Source organism: Corvus brachyrhynchos, unplaced genomic scaffold, assembly GCF_000691975.1.
Source record: "Corvus brachyrhynchos isolate BGI_N302 unplaced genomic scaffold, ASM69197v1 scaffold10, whole genome shotgun sequence".
Classification (NCBI taxonomy): domain Eukaryota; kingdom Metazoa; phylum Chordata; class Aves; order Passeriformes; family Corvidae; genus Corvus; species Corvus brachyrhynchos.
In genome coordinates, this window is record NW_008236180.1 from 4,550,425 (window position 1) to 4,568,430 (window position 18,006).

An 18,006-nucleotide genomic window follows, 5' to 3' on the forward strand; every position below is an offset into this window, starting at 1 on the left:
TCCTCATCGCCGGTTCCGAGAGCTCCAAGCGGGGCAGCATCCTCAGCAAGCCCCGCTCCGGGGTCTCGGGCAGCGGGAAGCCCCCCAAAAGGAATGCTTTTTACCGCAAGCTGCAGAATTTCCTCTACAATGTGCTGGAGAGACCGCGGGGATGGGCTTTCATTTACCACGCATACGTGTGAGTAAAAGGGTGGGGGGCAAACCTGATGGCACAGGCCCCCCCCCTGTTCGGTGTGCCCTCCTCCACCCCCTCAGCCCCCCAAATGCGCCGGAGAGGAAGGATGCTCCAGCTGCAGAGCGGGTGCGGGGAAGGGATGCCGGGTGCCAGGGCTGGTTGGGGAGCCCCGGGGGATGCTGCGGGGGGCGGCGGCTGAGCCGCTGCCCCCATCCTCTCCCAGAGCAGTCGGGCCGCCCGGCCGGGCCGCCGCTGCATCCCGCATCCCGAATCCCGCATCCCGCATCCCTCGCCCCAGCCCAGGCGGTGCCCGGGGACGGGGCGGTGATGGCCATCCGGGGAAGGGGGCGGGGGGGAAGGAGCTGCCCCTGCAGAGCTGGCGGGTGGCTCCCCGGAGAGGGGCGATGCAAGGAGCCCCTGTCGCCCCCTGCCCGCTCCTGCTTGCGGGGGAAGGGGCTGCTCATGCGGTCGGTGCAGGGGGCTGGAGCAGCGGGAGTGATGGGTAGCGACTGTTCCTCCGTCTTGCTTGAAATCACCATAGCAATGCTGTGAGCAGAGGAACAAAAAGCTCTGCTCAGGCACCGTCTCTCCTCCCCCCCACCCCCCAGCATCCTTCCCTCCCCGGCCCCATCTTTGCCTTCTGGCTGGCTGCAGTCGGTTTGGGTCTGGGGTTGGTTCTGTGGCTCTGCTCAGGGTTCTGGAGGTATTTCTTGTCCCCCGTGGGAAGCGTCTGAATGGGAGATGTGTCTAGAAAGAAATATTAATCAGTGTCTGGGGCTCCCTGCCTGTACGGCCGAGCGGTAAACAAAGGAGCATCCCTTAGGTGCACATCTCCCCCCTGGTACCCGGGTTTTGGGCAGAAATGGCCCCGCTGACCCGCGTTTGGCAGAAGGATTCCCATCTCTGAAGCACTGCTGCATAGGAGAGCAGATGACTTCCCGTTGTTCCCAGGATTGCGAAGGGAGGGTCAAGATAAATCTCGGTGTTACTGCAACTCCCTTCCCTCTGGGACTTTCCACAGTCCCACTGGGCTCTTCCGCAGGCCTGGGCTCAGGCTGGGATGCTCCTACCCTGGTGCCAATGGTTTTTTTGTTTAGTTTTTGTGTTTTTCCTCATGGCCAGGGCCTCTGCCAGCCATAGCAAAAGGATTTTTGGGGATTTTTCTGGTTTTTTCCCACCTCCATCCTTTTGCTGTTATGCTGCTGTAAGATAAGGAGTTGGGATGTGCTTTCTGCTCCTCAGCCATTTTGTACAATGAGGCCTTCCTTGGAGGTGTTGGTGGGACCAGTCAGAGAGGGGAGGTCCTGGCTGGGTGGAAGGGGGAGCTTTGCTGAGCACTGCAGCGAGCTGGGGTCCTTGGGGAAGCTCATCCCCCCAGGGAAATGGGAGAGGAGAAGAGAGAGCATCTGTGGAGCTCAGTTGCAGCTACGATGAGGAGTGTGAAGTTCAGCACTGGGCATACTGAGCACCCTTCATGCTGCCATCCATCCTCTGGAGTTGTGGGTGGTTTGTGTCACAAAATCTTCCAGAACCATGTGGAGGGGCCAAGTGTTCACGGTATGAGCTGGGTTATTGCCTGTGTGTGTGCACTGAGGGTGGGGATGTTGTGTGCAGCATTAAATGCAGGTGAGACCCCAGCTGGGGATGCTGGGGTGACAGTGACAGAGATGGAAGGGGCTGAAAGCCGAATGTCAAGCAGAAGGTGAAGCTTGTCCGTGAGGGCTTTACAAACATCTTTGGCTTCTTCAGCTGCTCTGTCTTAACTTCTGACCTGTTTGGCTCTCTGCGGCGGGGTTTGCTTGGGCAGCCAGGAATGCTCCCAGGGCAGGAGTAGGGTCACCCTAAACTGCCCTGTTCCCAGTGCCAGGCTGTTCCCAGTGCCCCCTGGCTCTCACCATGTAGCTGCATCCCCCCCAGCCCAAGTACCTGCATTTGTTCTGGGCTTGTGACTCCACTTGTATCCGCTGTGACACCACAGGGAGCGTGCAAAACCAGCCTCTGCCCCCACCCCTCACGTACCTGCTGGGAAATGGAGGCTGAATTCAGGGCTGAAGTGGTAATTGCACCAATGTCTGTGAAGTGGCAGTGATATGATTATTTTTTTACAGTGCATTGGGAAGTTCTATGGACTCCCGTGTCCTGTACCATACACATGATAGGTTTAGCCTTGGCAGTTTGCTGATACAGTGTTTGGAGAGCTGAAGGATATGGGAAACTTCACACAAAGTTACCAGGATAAGCTCCTGCATCAGTTATCCCCCCTTGCTGCCCGGGTGAGTGTAGTGTGGCCTGTGCCAGGTCTGTGGGTATTGGAATGGGTTTTGTAACTGGAAGTCAGTAATGCAGACAGGACAGATAAAAAGCTTATTCAAAGATGTGGGAGGATGACAAGATTGCCTCAAGGTCACAAAGTTTGTGTGGAAGAGCTGGAGCCATTTCTATGTCCCGATAACCAGTGCAGTGCCCTACCTGTGCTATTGGGGTCACTCTGTCTCCTCCTGCCCCAAACCCCAAACCCCATTTTGTGCCAAAGCCTGGAGCACAGAATCACCTTTAGCCCTCATCCTGCAGGAACAGCAGTCCTGAAGAAGACTGTGGATGAGAATGCCCTGTCCTGCCACTGTCTTGGGCTCAGTCAGCCCCCCCTACTACCAGCACCGCTATTTCCCTGCTCCTGCTGCTCACAGGGACTTTCTTGCATGGAGATTTATTTCCAGTGTGAGTGAGTTTGTGATGCTGCAAGGCTGGGGTTTAGCTCATAGAGATGCTCACAGACTCAGCTGCCTTTCCAGGCATGGAGCTGCTCCGGGGCTGCTCAGGCAGCTCCCTGCATCCAAAGCCAAGACAAAAACTACTGGGACTCTCCCAGTGTGGAGATGTTTCAAGAAATATGAGAGGTGCCTCTGGGTAAGTACCTCTGCTAAATTCCTGCCTGCAGAGGCCCAGGCTGGTTCTGCACCGGGCCACTGATGCTCTGCCTTGAGATGCCTGTGCAGGTTGCATTTATTTCCAGTGCTGCATCCTAGATCGAATCCATCTGATTTCATTCCCCACCTCTTCCTGCTGTCGATCATCCCCTTTCACAGCATTTCATGCATAAGAAATCAGGGAAATTCAAACCAGGGAAGCTCTCACTCCCCCAACCCCGGTCTCATCTCAGATGTTGCCTCTCTAAAAGCGCCGTTACCTCTGTGAGCAAAAGCACGGTTTTATATTTCTGTGTCATGATTCATTTTTGTGCTTAATAGCCCTTCCTACACTGACACAACTGGGTGACCTGCTCTTGGGAGCTGTGTGTATGATATATATGATATATTTTGCACAACCCCATGGACAGCTGAGCCTGGTGGGCCCTGTTTTTGAGTGTAGCTAGAGGTGCTCTCTGGCTCCCAGAGGTCTGAGCCTCCCTTATCTCTCACCTTCTTCTGATATTTCTCTCAACATCTTTCTATTCCTCCCCATGGGGTTTTTTTTTGTTGTTGTTGTTGTTTTTTGGGTTTTTTTTTTTTTTTTTTTGGTTTTTTGGCAGATCCTTAACAATGCAGCACATGGCTTCATTCTGTTCAAGGCTGAGCTGAAACTTGAAAAGTTGAGCTGTGTTTAAAGAGCAGGTCAGGCTTTTTGAGGGGTGCAACAGCACTTAGATCTCAGGGTAGCTCTCTGTACATGTGGGCATTTGGCTTCCAAAATTTTTCCATTTTATTACTCTGAATAATTTTTTTTTCCCTTCTAGTCCTTTTGGCTTGGTTTCTGTAACCTGCCCTGTGCTCAGGAAGGGCTGTAATACTTGAAAGTGATTTTTGTCCCTACCTGCCAACTTATTTCAGGAGGGATGACTGTTCTGTGCCAGCCTTAGCAATGTACTTGCACTGGGTATCCCCATGGTCTGAGGTGTCTGGAGACACATTTGCTGATCCCTGGGTGAGCTGCTCATGTTGGGTCCCTGAGCTGATGAAGGGGCAGCTTTTGGAGCAGTGGCACGAAAACAGCCTGGATTCAGGCACTTTTAAAGCTGTGTGCTCAGGAACCAACATAATTCTTGCGTTTCCTACTTAGAATTTACAACCCTAATGCGTCTCTTTAACTGTGTTAAAAATAGTTTGGGTGCATTTTTCATCTGCATACTGTGCACCATACATTTAGTTAATTAAGCAAGTGCATGGACTTAAATTATAATAAGGGGGAACATTTCCTCCCTGTCTAATTCTATTAAAATTTCCTTGTACCATCTCCATCCCATTTGTTCTTCCCTTTTCACCCAGACAAGCCACCTCTCTCTCCAGTGTCCTGCCTGCATCCTGGCATGGCCATGGCTGGCACGGGGGGGAGCATGGAGAGTGGATGAGGTGCTTCCCTGGAGTTCCAGGTTTCTCTTTGCAGAAGTGGCCTCTTTTGTGACCCCTTTCACTCCTCAGAACTGATAAAAGCATGGTTATTTCACATAGATCCATTCCCAGATAATCTCTTACATCAGAATTCGGGGTAAATGTGGTCTGACAGTCTCGATTGTCCATCCCCAAGCCCTGAGGAGTGGTGGTTCATGGGCAGCCCTCACCCACAGCCAGGGTTGTTGTGGGCAGGTATGATGCCACCAGACTCAGCCCATCCACCAGCGACGTACAGGGACCTCTCCTGGCTTCTCCTTCCCCCCTCCAGGTTGAGCGGGATGAAGGGGCCAGTACAGATCTCCCGCAGGTGCTGATCTTAATGGACCTGCTGGGCTCTGACCTCCAGTGCTGCTGCCCTGAGCTGTGGGGTCGTGTCCACCCCAGGGACCAGGGGACCTTCCCTGTGGGATGCCTCACGAGCTCCTCTCCAGCTGCTTACTCAGAGCTTGGTGGGAGCAACCTGATTACAGTCGCTTTAATGTGTCACGTTCCAGCCATCACATTCGCCCCACACTGACATTAAGGAAATGAAAAACAAGCTGATCCCCTGGGTGACCTCCTCTTTGTGCTGCAACACACCTCAACTAGATGAGTCTCACTATGGCTCGATGTATAAAAGAAAGGAATAACCCAAAAGGCAAGCCCCAAATCCTGTACTAAAGGGAAGATGGGCATAGCTCAAAGAGATATGGTAAAAAAAAAAAAAAATCAGGTTTCTTGATTTGGTTTTTTTTGCATTTCAGCAGAAGGAAGGGATGACAGGGTGAGACACGGTGTCATTCCTTTGGCAAGGCAGGGTGAGCAGGGCAGAGGGTTTGCCTGCCAGGCATCAATGGTGCTCACAAGGATACAAAGCATGTGAATTTAGTGTTTGGCTTCTGGGAGTTAAGTAGCAAACACTTAGCCCTGTATAACCCTTTTTAAGGTAGCCCAAATGCTCAGTTGGTTTCTTAGTTCCAGAAGAACAGATTATTCTTTAAACAGTGGTGACAAGGAGATGTGCCAGTCCCTTTTCCTGCCATGTAATCTCCTCTAGAACAGATATGGTAGAGCTGAGTGGTTCCTACAAAGGGTTAATGGCCTGTCCCTGTTGGTGTGATGGCCCTGTATATCAAAGAGAGGAGTCTCCAACACTGAGCTACACATTTCTTTAGAGTAATGCGGTGATTTTTATCCCCCCATGATCCTAAAGGAACCACATTGCAAAGCCAGACTGTTGTGGTGGTCTGAACTGGGTTTCATGGCTGTATTTAGAATGCATTTAGAGTGTATTTAGATGTACTTGAAGGGTGAGCACATGATGGCAAAACCAGGGAGCACAGAAGGATGGTGGGTGCTGGGTCCTTCACCACCATATATTTAAATGCCTCCTAATCAGGTTACAAGACAAAAAGACTTGGGCTGTTCTGACAGTCACCTGTGACAAAAGATGATTCCACCAGGACTGCAGGAGCAGACCAATGTAAATTTCAATGTAAATCTTTTCTCCCAGTAAGAGCAAGCTGTGTGATGAGCAAGTCGTGTGAACTTGCTCAGTTCCTGAAGCTGTGGTGACCTCGGCTCCCCACGTGGTTCTTGTGGCCTTATCCTGGGTGAGCTGCAAACGCAGCCTCCTGTGACACTGACAGCAGAGGTGTCTTGGGGGCGTTGTGTGCATTTATTGTGAGGCACTGAAATAATTACTCAGTGTTTGATGGGGAGTATCTCACACAAGGCACTGGCTGGGATGGCAAGAGCTGCTTCGTTACAGCCTCGGGGCTTCTTGGCTGTACAACTGCCAGTAGATGAGCAAAAGCAGAGAGTTCCTGCAGAACTCTCTGGTCTCTCTCTGGCATCGCTCCAGCCTCTTAATGTGCTTTTTAGATGTGTGGAAAAGTTTTGGTGTTGGTAAGCATCCATCCAGTGATTTTTTTTTGAGTGGATTGGATGTCAAAAGCAGACTTTTGCGAGAGAGGAAGCAAGAAAACCTCTGGAATCTTCTCACCTCTTGCTCTTGCTGCTGTAGGGCGGTGATTTAAAGCTACATCAGAGTCACTGGGACTGCTGGGTGCAAGCCCTGTAACTGAGCAGTCACTTGATTTGTCTTGGGACCTATAACGTCCAGATGTTTAAGGCGTAGTGGGCTTTCATTGTGGATGTGGTGACACTCAGATACATGCTGGTTTCCTCATGGAAATCGCACAGGAGCCTCAGTACAGGCTTAGGTGGGCAGGTTTGCCATGTGGAGGTGTCCATTTCTCTCTGTTGATGGCAGAGGGAGCCGAAATTCCCTTGCGCACCTCAGTGAGAGCTGGGTGGGACCAGTCCAGGCAAGGAGGAGAGAAGACAGAGCCTGGCAGGATTTCAAACTGAAAAACAGGAGTGAGTTGAGGCATCTCCCACCTCCTGCCACAGCCTGTGGGAACTGGGGTGTTCAAAGCCAGAACTACACTGTGGACACCCCACCAGGTAAGGTGAATGGGAGAGATGAAGCTGATCCACACTGAAATGGGATGACCTGGACCTGAGATCCACCTTGGAGAATGGAACTTTCATAGCAAACCCCGATCAACTCTTGTGATCTGCAACACAAGACTGGGAGAAATCAGAAGTAATCAATCCTTATTGACACTGGTTGTAGTTCCTAAGCAGCTCCAGTTGTGTTTCAGAGGGAAGTGCCCAGTTGCCATCTTCATTCAGGGGTCCTCCTTTTTTTACTGCCTCCCACGGGAGGGTGGGACAGGGAAAAGAAACGAGAGGACAGGCAAAGGCAGAGGGAATGACTGGGTTAGGAGGCAACTGCTCTTCATCTGAACTTCCTGGCAGTCCATCGTGGCTGGTTCTTGGTCTCTTCAGGACAGATCTTGCCTTCCGGAGGGTCTTTCCCAGGCATTCACAAATTCCTCATTTGTAAACAAACCCTGATCTCCGTGGCAGTCCTGCTCTCTCGTTTAGAGCTCTGCCAGCCCTGGGGAGGTGACAGTATGGGAGCAAATTAGGGCTGGGGTGGCAGCGGAGCTGCTGTCACGCACTGCAAGGGATGAGCACAGCAGGGCAGGCACTCCTAACACTGCTCCCACAGTGAGCCTGTCACTCTCCATGAAGTTATCATGATGCCCAGGAAAAAAATAAACTCTCAGAAATCCTGACTCAAGGGTGGCTTGTGTACCCCTCGTGTGTCTCTTGTGTGAGGGCAGTGGGTTGTGTTTGGGTACCTGCAGTGTCTGTTTCTTGCAGATTTGGGTTGATGTGGTGGGAAAAACTGATATGGGGTGCAAAGGAAAAAGAAAAAATCAGTCAAAGAATAGTTAAAATGAATAGAAAGGGGAAAAGATTGTTCTATTAATATTACAGCAGTGTACAAGCACCCCTAAAGGGAGTAGAAGTCTACAAGCTTCTGTTCTGTCCATCAAGTCAAAAAGAGCCAGTCCCTGCTGAAAGACACAGAAAAGGTGTAAAATAGCTGTTGGAGCATTGCTGGTAGATGTTCTCTTTGCTCCCCTTCTCTTTTTAACAACATTTCCTGTTGCCTGATTTGCTTTTTGATTGTTGGTTGGTTTCTGTCTGGGCTCCTTGGGTTTGCAGAGGAAGGTGGGGTTGGCTTTGGCCAACCTGTGGTCTGAGAACCTCAGCAGGGCTAACGTTGGGCTGAGAGGATGAAGGTGGCATCTTCCCAATGACATGGACCACCTACAGAGGGACGCTTTGCTGTGATCTGGCTGTTCATTACAGATGCAGCACGTCGAGGGCTGTGAATGGGTCCTATTGACTTTGTCCTGTTGGAGTGTTACATGTGGCAGCGAAATGACAGCTCTGGGAGACGTTCTCCTGCATGTTTATGGGTTTGTGCTCAACTCAGAGTCTCCAAGTGGCCATCAATTGAGTTTATGCTTGCTGGGAGGTTTGTTACCTGATCTGAAGAACATAATAAGGGATGTAAGAGCACTCCATCTTTCACTCAAGAGGAGAGCAAAAGAGGTAAATATAAATATCTGTATATTATAGCTGGACAAACAGGGAGTGAGGCTCTGTTGCCTCCTGCCACTTCAAGCCATATGGTGGCTAAGCCTGAGTGCTTCCAGGAGGGGCAGTAAAAACTAAAACATCTCCCCAGTAACAAGGACTACTCAATGCTCTGGAGGCAGGTAGACTGCAGGCAGGGCTTAGGCTGGTGTGACCATTGCTTCAATGCTGGACATTGTTATTTTTCAGTGGTTACTCATCCTTCCTCTTCCTTTATGCCTGGCAAGGCTGGAAATGCCAAGTCTTGCCCAGCTGACCTCTTGCTAGGCCTTCCTCCAAGTTTGCTGGGGTTTATTAGCAGTGATTTGTGCTTTAAGGACTAGTGAGATTCCTGAGTCATCCCCTTAGGCAGGGAGCTATTTATTTCAGTGTGTGTGTTACACTCCCTGGGAGTGGGTGTCTCTCTTCCGCTTTTGGATCCTGCCCTGACACTATATAAAGACTCCAGGCTTGAATGAGCAACAAAACCAACCCTCAAACTGGCTCCATCCTTTGGAAGATCGGTGCTGCTGATCCCATCTCTCCTGGCTGAAGGAGCATGGCCGTCTGGAGCATGGGTAGGAGCTTGCATGGGATGTTTGTCCATCTTGGGGTGTGGAGCTGCTGGGACCTCTTGTGGGGACCCAGCACAATGGCTGTCCTTGTCCAGGGGAAGCTCTTGCTCTGCAGTGGCTCATGGCTGAGGGGGAGGTGGGATTTGTACCGTCTTTTTCCCCCAGAGGTTGCTTTGCTGGTGCTGTTGGGTTTTTGATCAGTGGGAGAAGGAGAGATGAGGTGAGTGTCTGTAACAGTCTCCGTTGGTATTAGAGCAGGGACTGGAGGTGCCATGGGCTAAGGTGGATGGGCTCCTCTGAGACAAAGCCAGTGCAGGAATTTCATTGGGTCATTTTTCCCTGGATGGGCCTTTTCAGACACAGCCCACGGCTTCAGAAAGCTGCCCTGCTGTGAATTTGGGGGGGAAGGAGAGCCCCTCACAGAGCACCTCTCTGGGAGATGCACAGAAGCCAGCATGCTAATGGCAGTGTTCATCCAAAAGCTGACTTCACACCCAATTAAGCATCACCCTGAGCCAGAGGGACAAGTCCTCATGTCGTTATGTCTTGAACTCAATTGCTGGCACTTCATGAGGGCTGTGTCTCCATAGCCTGAGGGAACGAAGCATTTAATCCGTATCAGCACTAAAGAAACTTGGTTAATGTGATCTCGTGGTTTGGTTCTTGTGGGTAGGGGACACACATCTCTGTCATGGTCTTTTTCTTAGTTATGGCTATTCCTGTAAGGAAGGGAAAAGACTTAGACAGAAGGAGAATTTCCTGAGCTCTTTGTCTGTAATTTATCAGAATTTTGCACTGAATTTTTCTTCTTTGCCACATTTTCTTCTTATAACATCTAGATGTTTTTAATGCTATTCTTAATTAGCAGTTTCTCACTTACCGTGCCAGCTAATGATGGGATATGAAGAATTTCTGCACTGGCCTTGTGTAGCTGATGATGTTTTTCTTTTCTGCAACAGAAAACAGATGTAATTCAAAACCTTCTCTGAGCTGCCCCTCCAGGCCCAGAGCCTGTGCTCCCCCGAGGCAGTTGTGGCTGGTGGGAGCATCTCAAGTCATGTTAAATGACACAGAGAGAGCTGCTGGGGCTTAGCAAGGGAATCAGTAGATTAATGGGATAAATAGAAACATAGAATTGGGTTGGAAGGGACCTTAAAGCTCATCTCGTTCCAACCCCCTGCCATGGGCAGGGACACCTCCCACTATCCCAGGTTGCTCCAAGCCCCATCCAACCTGGCCTTGGACACTTCCAGGGATGGGGCAGCCACAGCTTCTCTGGGCAACCTGTGCCAGGGCCTCACCACCCTCACAGGGAAGAATTTCTTCCTAATATCTAACCTAATCCTGTCCTTTGTCAGTTTAGATAACACCATGTAGGTATGAAACTTGGTTTTAAATTGGTGACGGTTTTAATCAGTCTTAGTATGGGGGGAATAATTTGAGGTTGCAATTATAGGGAAAGTGTCTGAATAAGACAAGGGAATGGGACTCTAAAGTTGTTTCTATCTTACATGTTTTACCAGGAGCTGGGAATGTAAATATCTCAAATAGGTGGGACACATCCCAATCTCAGGTTTCCACTCAAGCTTTGGAATAGCCAGACCTAGGAGACCTGCTAATAATTCAGGGTTAGATCTTGCCTGGACTTGATCCATGCATGTGCAAGAACTCGGGCACCTGGGGAGCACCTCCATCGAACCTGCCATTTTTGCTGCCCATCTTTGCAAGCAGCCGCCTGTGGGTGTGCGTTTGGCAGGGAGCACCTGCCCAAACCCCACCCTGCGCTAGAGAAAAAGCTGAACCTCCATGGAGAAAATCATGAAGGTAATGAATTGCCTCTCCATCTGTTTCTGGGGAAGCCCATCTGCCCTGCAGCCACATCCCTGTGGGATGTGTTGGGAAGAGTGGCTGGAGTCAAGACTGACCCTGCGATGGCATTCCCTGCTGGCTGCAGTGGCCTGGTGGGATGTGCATCTCATCTGGGAAAAGCAAGGGCTGGTAAAGCCCAGGGAAGCACCACAGGCCTGATGGGCTCGCTCACTTATTTTCCATTTGCTAAAAGACGGCAGAAATTAAATGAAGATTAATTAAACTTTTTTTTTTCCCTCCTTCCTGCTTCCTCTTGCTCTTTGCTGTTTCTAGGGAAGACTGAAAATATGTGCTGGAGAGGAAGCTCAGCTCTGAGCATCCTTTCACGAGTGCAGCATATGGCCCCCATGGGACTGCAGGGAAAGGCCCTCTAATTATGGGGAATGTCCTGTGAGGCTGGGTTACACAACCAGGATGGAGCTGCTCCTGCTTTGGTTTAGCAGCAGGCTGAGGATGCTGTGACTCCAAATACTACCTGGCTGTTATCCATTCATTGCTTTGTATCACTGTTGGTGTCCTGAGCACACAGCACAGAGCATGCACGCGGCTCCGAGCCAAGCGGGAGGTAGCAGGAGCGTGCGGGATCATAAAAGGGCCATTGGATATTTACAGTGCCCGCTGACATAATTCCCAGACAGCCCGAGCATATCTCGGAGCCGGCTGATGAGTCGCCAGGGAGATCTGGCTCCGATGCTACCGAGTGAAGGTGACTCCTGCCCGGCTCTGGCAGGAGCAGGATGCCCTGGTGGGGGATTTGTGCTGCGGCGTCTGCTCGCGGGCTCCGCACCGGCTGCTGCCGCTGGCTCCGGAGCCAAGTCAGCATCCGGGAGAGGGGTTTAAGACTGTTGCAACTGCCTTGAGCTCTTACCTAGGGGAGGACCAATCCCTTGGCTGTGGTGCTGGGCATGGCCTGGGGTCATGTGCTGGAGGACACTGCTCCTGTGCGCTCCCGGGTGGCTTTGTGCTGTCGCTTAAGATGCTGTGTTGGCTCTGGTCCACGTGAGCCCTGGTTGCTGGTGTGCTTTGCAGTGGTTTTTGTGCCAGGCTTTGTGCTACTCCAGAATGATTTATTGCTTGCTGAGGGTCATGGACGTATCTTGAGCTAGACCCGGGATTAACCTCAGGTGTGCCTCTGTGTGCTGGGGGGAATCATCACCCCGTTTTCCAGTTGGGAGCTGAGGTACAGAGGAATTCAGTGACACAGGATGCCTGCAGCATAAAAATCCAGCATCCCTTCTCCCCAGGCTGTAACCCTAGCCTCTCCCTCCTCCAGCTGCAATAACCATTTCCCATACAGACAAGGAGCCTTCAGGATGTATCCTTGTCCCATCAGGCCTTCCTACGTTTTGAATTATTAAATATTGTCTCTGATCTCCATTATAAATGTTTTTAAGGCATAGTTACTTATCAGAATAGAAAATGCTCTGGTTTTGGCTTCATCTGCTTATGGGATTTACAATAAATGAGAACTGTTTAAAAAAAAAAAGGGGCTGAAGGTGTTCAAGGCCAGGTTGGACAGGGCTTGAAAAAACATGGTCTAGTGGAAGGTGTCCCTGCCCATGGCAGGACGGTGGGAACGAGGTGATCTTTAAGGCCCCCTCCAACCCAAACCATTCTGTGATCATGAGAGGCTTAGGTGACAGGGAAACACAGAGAAGTAACATCTTTGCAAGAGGATGCCAGTTTTGTCCCAGCGGGCACTGGTTTGTGTCTTCTGTTTAAAACAAAATCCCATGCAAATTCATTAGGGTTAATAGGCTGAAGAGCGTTTGTTGCCGTGACTTCCATGGTGCCAGATTATAAACTGTGCTCTGGGAGTGCTCCTTCCCACATCCCCATCACCTCCTCCTCCCGCAGCTGACAGAGGCCTTGGTAAACCAGCCTGACCATGTTAGAACAGTTACAAGGACTGTACCTCTGGCTTAGAGGGAGCTAGGAGAAGGTGCAGATGCAGAGCAGGAGACCCAGGGCCAGCTGCAGATCCAGCCAGCTGCTGAGCTCAGTGCTGGTTTCCCAGCTCCTGGAGCCTGCAGTCCTGGCTGCGGATTGCCGTAATTCCCAAGGTCAGATTCGTGCTCGCTGCTTGTAAGGAATGGGTGGCACCTGCAGCTCTGCAGGAGATGGTTTGAGCAGCACAAACCCAACCGTAGTCGTGCTGTTGGTCATTCCCTTGCTGCAGCAGGGTCTTGCCCCACAGCTGGGCACATCTGTGTGTGTCTGTACCAGGCACCTGCAGCATCCCTGAGTGGAGCTGCTGGATGTCACCCAGGCAGGTGATTCCCTGTTTTTTTTCCAGAGGAATGAACTGTGGAAGCTGGCTTGGGACTAAGCTGGGAATTTGATGTGGGATCTCACTGCTGCCAGGCTGGCTCTGATTTCCTCTGGACCCCACGGGAGAGGCACCATCTCCTTCTCGTGTTCCCAGGCTAAGCTGCAGCAGCTCTCCCAGGCAGCAGTACAGCTCGATGCCGCAGGGCTGGGGGAGCTGCTGGGGGACTTGGATCATGCCTGAGAAAAGGGAGTTAAAAGCAGATTTTTGCAAGCCTTTGCCTGCCATTTTAAATGGGAAGGATGTTTCCCTGGCAACGAGATGGATGCTTCCCAGCAGAGCATATGGCTTCCATCGACTTTGATTTACCAGCATGTTGAAATGGCAGCTAGATAATCTCTCTTCAGCTTTAAAGTGTCCATGCCCTGTGTCCCTGCTCCTTAGGAGTTTTTAAAGGGTCCAGCCCCTGCAGTGCTGCCCCTGCTCCTGTCCCAGGGCTGGGGCTGCTGGTGTCCCATGCCAGGGCTGGGTCTGGGGACCTTTGCAAGGAGGGACCTGCACAGAGGACCTGAGCATCACCCGGAGCAAGGAGCTGCAGGGTGGGAAGGAAAACCTTCCCTGCCTCTGCTGCCGTTGCCCAGGCGAGCAGCTCCTCCTCCTCCTCAGAGATTATAATCCACAGCTCTCTCTTCCTATTCTCCTCCCTGCTTTAAATCATTTTTAGATGTTTTCCACCTTTCACCACACAATCATCTGCCTCCTGCAGCTTGCTATTTATTGTTGTGTTTACTGGCACAGGGAAATAAGTAGAGGGAACAAACCTGTCATTTGCTGTGCGGGGGAACACGGGGGAGCTGCTCTCCGGGAGCTCGTGGCTTTCCCAGGCTGGCTGGTGTGTGCCAGCCCCATGGAGCTCACATGGCAGCCTCCTCTGAGGGGCAAAAACAGAGGGGAAGAGGTTCTTATCCTCACTGCTGCCCATCACTTTGGAAAACTCGATGAAAACCAGCCAACAGGTCCAAATTTTAGGTAGAGAGGCAGCCAGACAGGGCAATCGTTTGAGGTTCATCCATTGCTTTAGGAGTCAGGAGATCCACAGAGATTTAGTCACCACCTGATTGGCGCTGTCTGAGCCTGATTCCCATCTGCCCACGTCATAGCAATGAGCAGCAGTGAGGGACAGGGGTGAGGTTTGGGGACTGGCTGGGTAATGTAGCCTTGACTGAAATGAAAAGGTTGTGCTGACCTGTGAACTGCTGCACTGCAGGGATAGCTGGGGGGAACACGCATCGCTCCTCCCCTCTTCCACTGATGGAAGTTTTGGGGGAGCTTTGCATGAGGTATTGTCACCTCTTTTGCAAGAATCCGGGTGAGCACAAAAGCCGTGATCTGCACATGCTCGCTCTCAACACCCAGCCCTGCTTGCAGCAGCCCCCCAAAGCTGCCCAGCTCAAATGAGGCTCCCTCATTAACTGAGGTTGCCTTTATTTCATCTGGCAAGGATCATGGCTTCCCTCCACATCCCGGGGTGTGCAGCTCTCTGGGCAGCCTCTCCCTCTGCAAACGGTTCTCGATGTGTGAGCTGTGCTCACCTGCTCTCCCATCCACACCTGGCCATCCACCTGCAGAATTCGGGTTATGCCGGGGAAGAAGTGAGAGGTGATAGAAGTGATTAATTGTCCTTTGGTGCTGGGGATTAATTTATCAGGTGCAAAGAGCTGGCACCGTCTGTGCAGGTGTCACGAGCTGGCCGATCTCTGCTGTGAGCCAAGGAGGTGCCGATGTGGGTGGTGGCAGGATGATGTCCCCATCGCTCCTGGGGAGCACACAGCTAGCACAAATCTGGCTGCTGCTCAGAGAAACTTTGCTGATGGAGAGGAAAAGGTGGAAAAGGACTTTTGAATTCAGAGTTGCAACTCCTGGGAGACCCAAAATAGTTCTGTTAGTGGTGAAGTTAAGCAGGGATTGACTGGCAGCTGGCGTGATGTTCTCCCCCCTCTGCAGCATAACTGGGCTGGTTCAGCAATTTTTTAGGACTAAAGAGCACTGCCTGCTTAATGATGAGCTCTCCAGAGATGCAAGTTTGTTTTGCATCCCTTTACCCTGGGCAGCTCCTCTGGGCTGCCTGTCTGCATGGCCCAGGTGCTGCTCCTGGAAAGAATGTTCCCATCCTGATGGGAGCAGCTTCACAGACATGGAAAGCACCAGGGCCATGTTCTGCCACCTCTGCCGTGGAGGATGATGACAGCCTACCAACGTGGGGAAGGATGCAGAGCTCCAAAACTGACCACAGGCTCTTTATTTCTGGGGCTGGACCCAATCCTGCATTTTCTCTTGTGCCAAACTCAGGTGTCTCTCAGGCATCGCAGGGTTTGGAGCCAGCTGAGCTGGATCCTCTCCTGGGGCAGTGCAGCCCCCTTGGCTTTCAGGGCATTATTCCTGATTTGTGCTGGAGTGGGTGAGAGGGAACATCAATCCTGATTATTGTGGCATTCCTCTTATTCTTCAGATTACTTTTTTTTTTACGTAGCTTGGGGGTCATGATCTTTTGGGAGCTGAAATCAAAAGGCTGTAAGCCAATTCTTTTGCACCTTGGCTGTGAGCTCCTGCTCACTACCTGGGACAAGAGAGGTAAAATTAAACAGATGTTGAAATTACCAACTTTTAGACATATTCTATGGGTAGTTTGCAAATACTCCCTTCTTTTCCCCAAGACTCTGTTAATTAAACAAACCAGTGAGCAAATGAAATTAGCAGGGCTTTGGTAATCCTTGCATTTTACACATTGGTGTTATCCATTAGCCTCTGGTTCTCAGAAACCACATCCTTGTCTTCTAATTGTCAAGGAATGTAGCAGGGAGGGGACCCTGGGAAGTGACTGGGGCATCTGAGTGCCTTAGAAATTGTCAGTATCTTGGCCACTCTCCTTCACTCTTATCTGGGAGGGAGCCCAAGAGCAACAGTTCTGGGGTCCTGCTTTTACAGGAGCACAAGCCAAGGGCCTCACCCATGGGGAGACAGGGGTTTTTAAAGGTAACACAAGGATTTTGAGCCATTTAGTTGCCTTTGGTGGGTCTGGGATAGTTCAAGTGGCTGCTGAGAGCTGCCAAGCCCCTGCGGCAGCAGCTCCCTGTGGGTGCTCTCAACAAGGATTTTTGTTGCTGAGGTGCTGGAATTCGTGGTGCTGTGGAACTAGTGCAAAGTCGGAGGTGGGGAAGTGAAGCTGAAGGAGCTCAGGGGGATGGAGCTCGTCCTTCGTGGGCAGGAAACCTCGGGCTCCAGCTGAATAGCTGCTTCTGGGACAGACCTTTGAAAAACCAGCTACTATTCCTGTCTGCCGCGGGAACCAGCCCGATTGGAGACAATCTTCCTATCTGCAATTAGACCAGAGCCTATTTTTATATATCACATTCCCTCGAGGAATGTTTAGATGAGATGCAGCATTACACTTTATAGGGACAGCTTTCTTTTAACCCAGTTTTAGAGCTCACTTAAGTCAGATCGAGTGACTTGCCCAGGTCGGTCAGAGGAGCTTGACCTCAGCAAGAGGAATTTCAATTCCTGCACGGTCCAACCATGCAGCGTTTCCTTGGCTTCTGAAATTTAATTTTCTTGAGGTGTTGCAGAAAAGCAAGACTTAGGAAACAGAAATAACTTGATCTTTATATAGGGATAAAGGTTAGATTAGGAAGGTTTGTATTCCTGTGCTCACTAGCAAGGATTTCTCCAGGGTGGGGAGGAAGTAGAGGCTCTTTTGGGGGAATACCCTGTGGGATGAAAGAGAGGCAGTGCTCAGATTTCAATCTGAATAATATGGGTATTGCATGAGACAGCAACTTTCCCTCACATTAAAATCAATGAACATGATCTGAATAAATGCCTGCACAGACATTTTAAGAATTACTTAAATGTCCAATATTTTATACTCTTAATTTACCTCCCAATGCACTGTAATTACACCGTGGGCTTTAGGATTCTCTCCCATGAACCATTTCTGCAGCTGCATGAATATATTTCTCCCCACCAAATTTTTTGAAAGAAAACCTCAGCCCAGCAGAGCTGAATCCCAGCAGGAACAGACTCTTCTGGCAGGTGCACAGGCTTGATTAATACTTCGGGTTTTCCTCCAGACATCTGGCTCCTCTGAGGCTGCGTGTGCAGGGCGAGGAGAATACGCAGACAAGCATTTCCCAGTGATTCATTCTGGGTGAGGACAAAGCAGAACATTGGAGCTAGAACTTTGCATGCAGTCATTATTATTAATAAGGCTTTTATTCAGCCTAAGTTAAATGATTAGAGCCAGCCTGTAAAAAACCCAAGCAATTCCTTACATTTAACTCCTTTTCCCACTGTAAGCGTTCAGATCTTGATCTCCATTCCCTGGCATTTCCAGATGGCTTTTGTTCTTTGAGGCTTCAATCCAGAAAAGCTCTTAAGCTCACTCTCACTCCTAAGTGTGAAGATAAACAATCCTTTGCTGGACTAGGGATAAGTTATGTCATGCAAACCCAATTTCTGCTCAAATTCCTGCAGTCCGTGGGTTTGGATCAGGACTCTGGCTCTGGCACTCCAGACAGATGATGCCAGTTCTGTTCTCTGACTGTTACAAGTACAGGCAAAAGGCTGGAGGAGCCCTTGGAGTGGAAACTGATTTCAGAAGTGGTGGATGTTGAAGGATAAAATGTATTTGAACCTATATCCTGCTCTTATTTCTGAGAAACGTGCTGCCTAAATAGAAGGAAGGCAGGG

General features: G+C 50.6%; 1 protein-coding gene across 1 annotated transcript in view; it reads left to right on the top strand.

The window, feature by feature from the left end:
- Positions 1-2: 2 nt before the first annotated feature.
- Positions 3-18,006, top strand: part of KCNQ2 (potassium voltage-gated channel subfamily Q member 2) — a gene marked incomplete at its 5' end in the record, with an annotated part of 75,509 nt that continues 57,505 nt past the window's right edge. The window contains one exon of the mRNA XM_017735766.1: positions 3-178. Within this exon, the coding sequence (XP_017591255.1) occupies positions 3-178 (176 nt within the window). The remainder of the gene's footprint in view (positions 179-18,006) is intronic.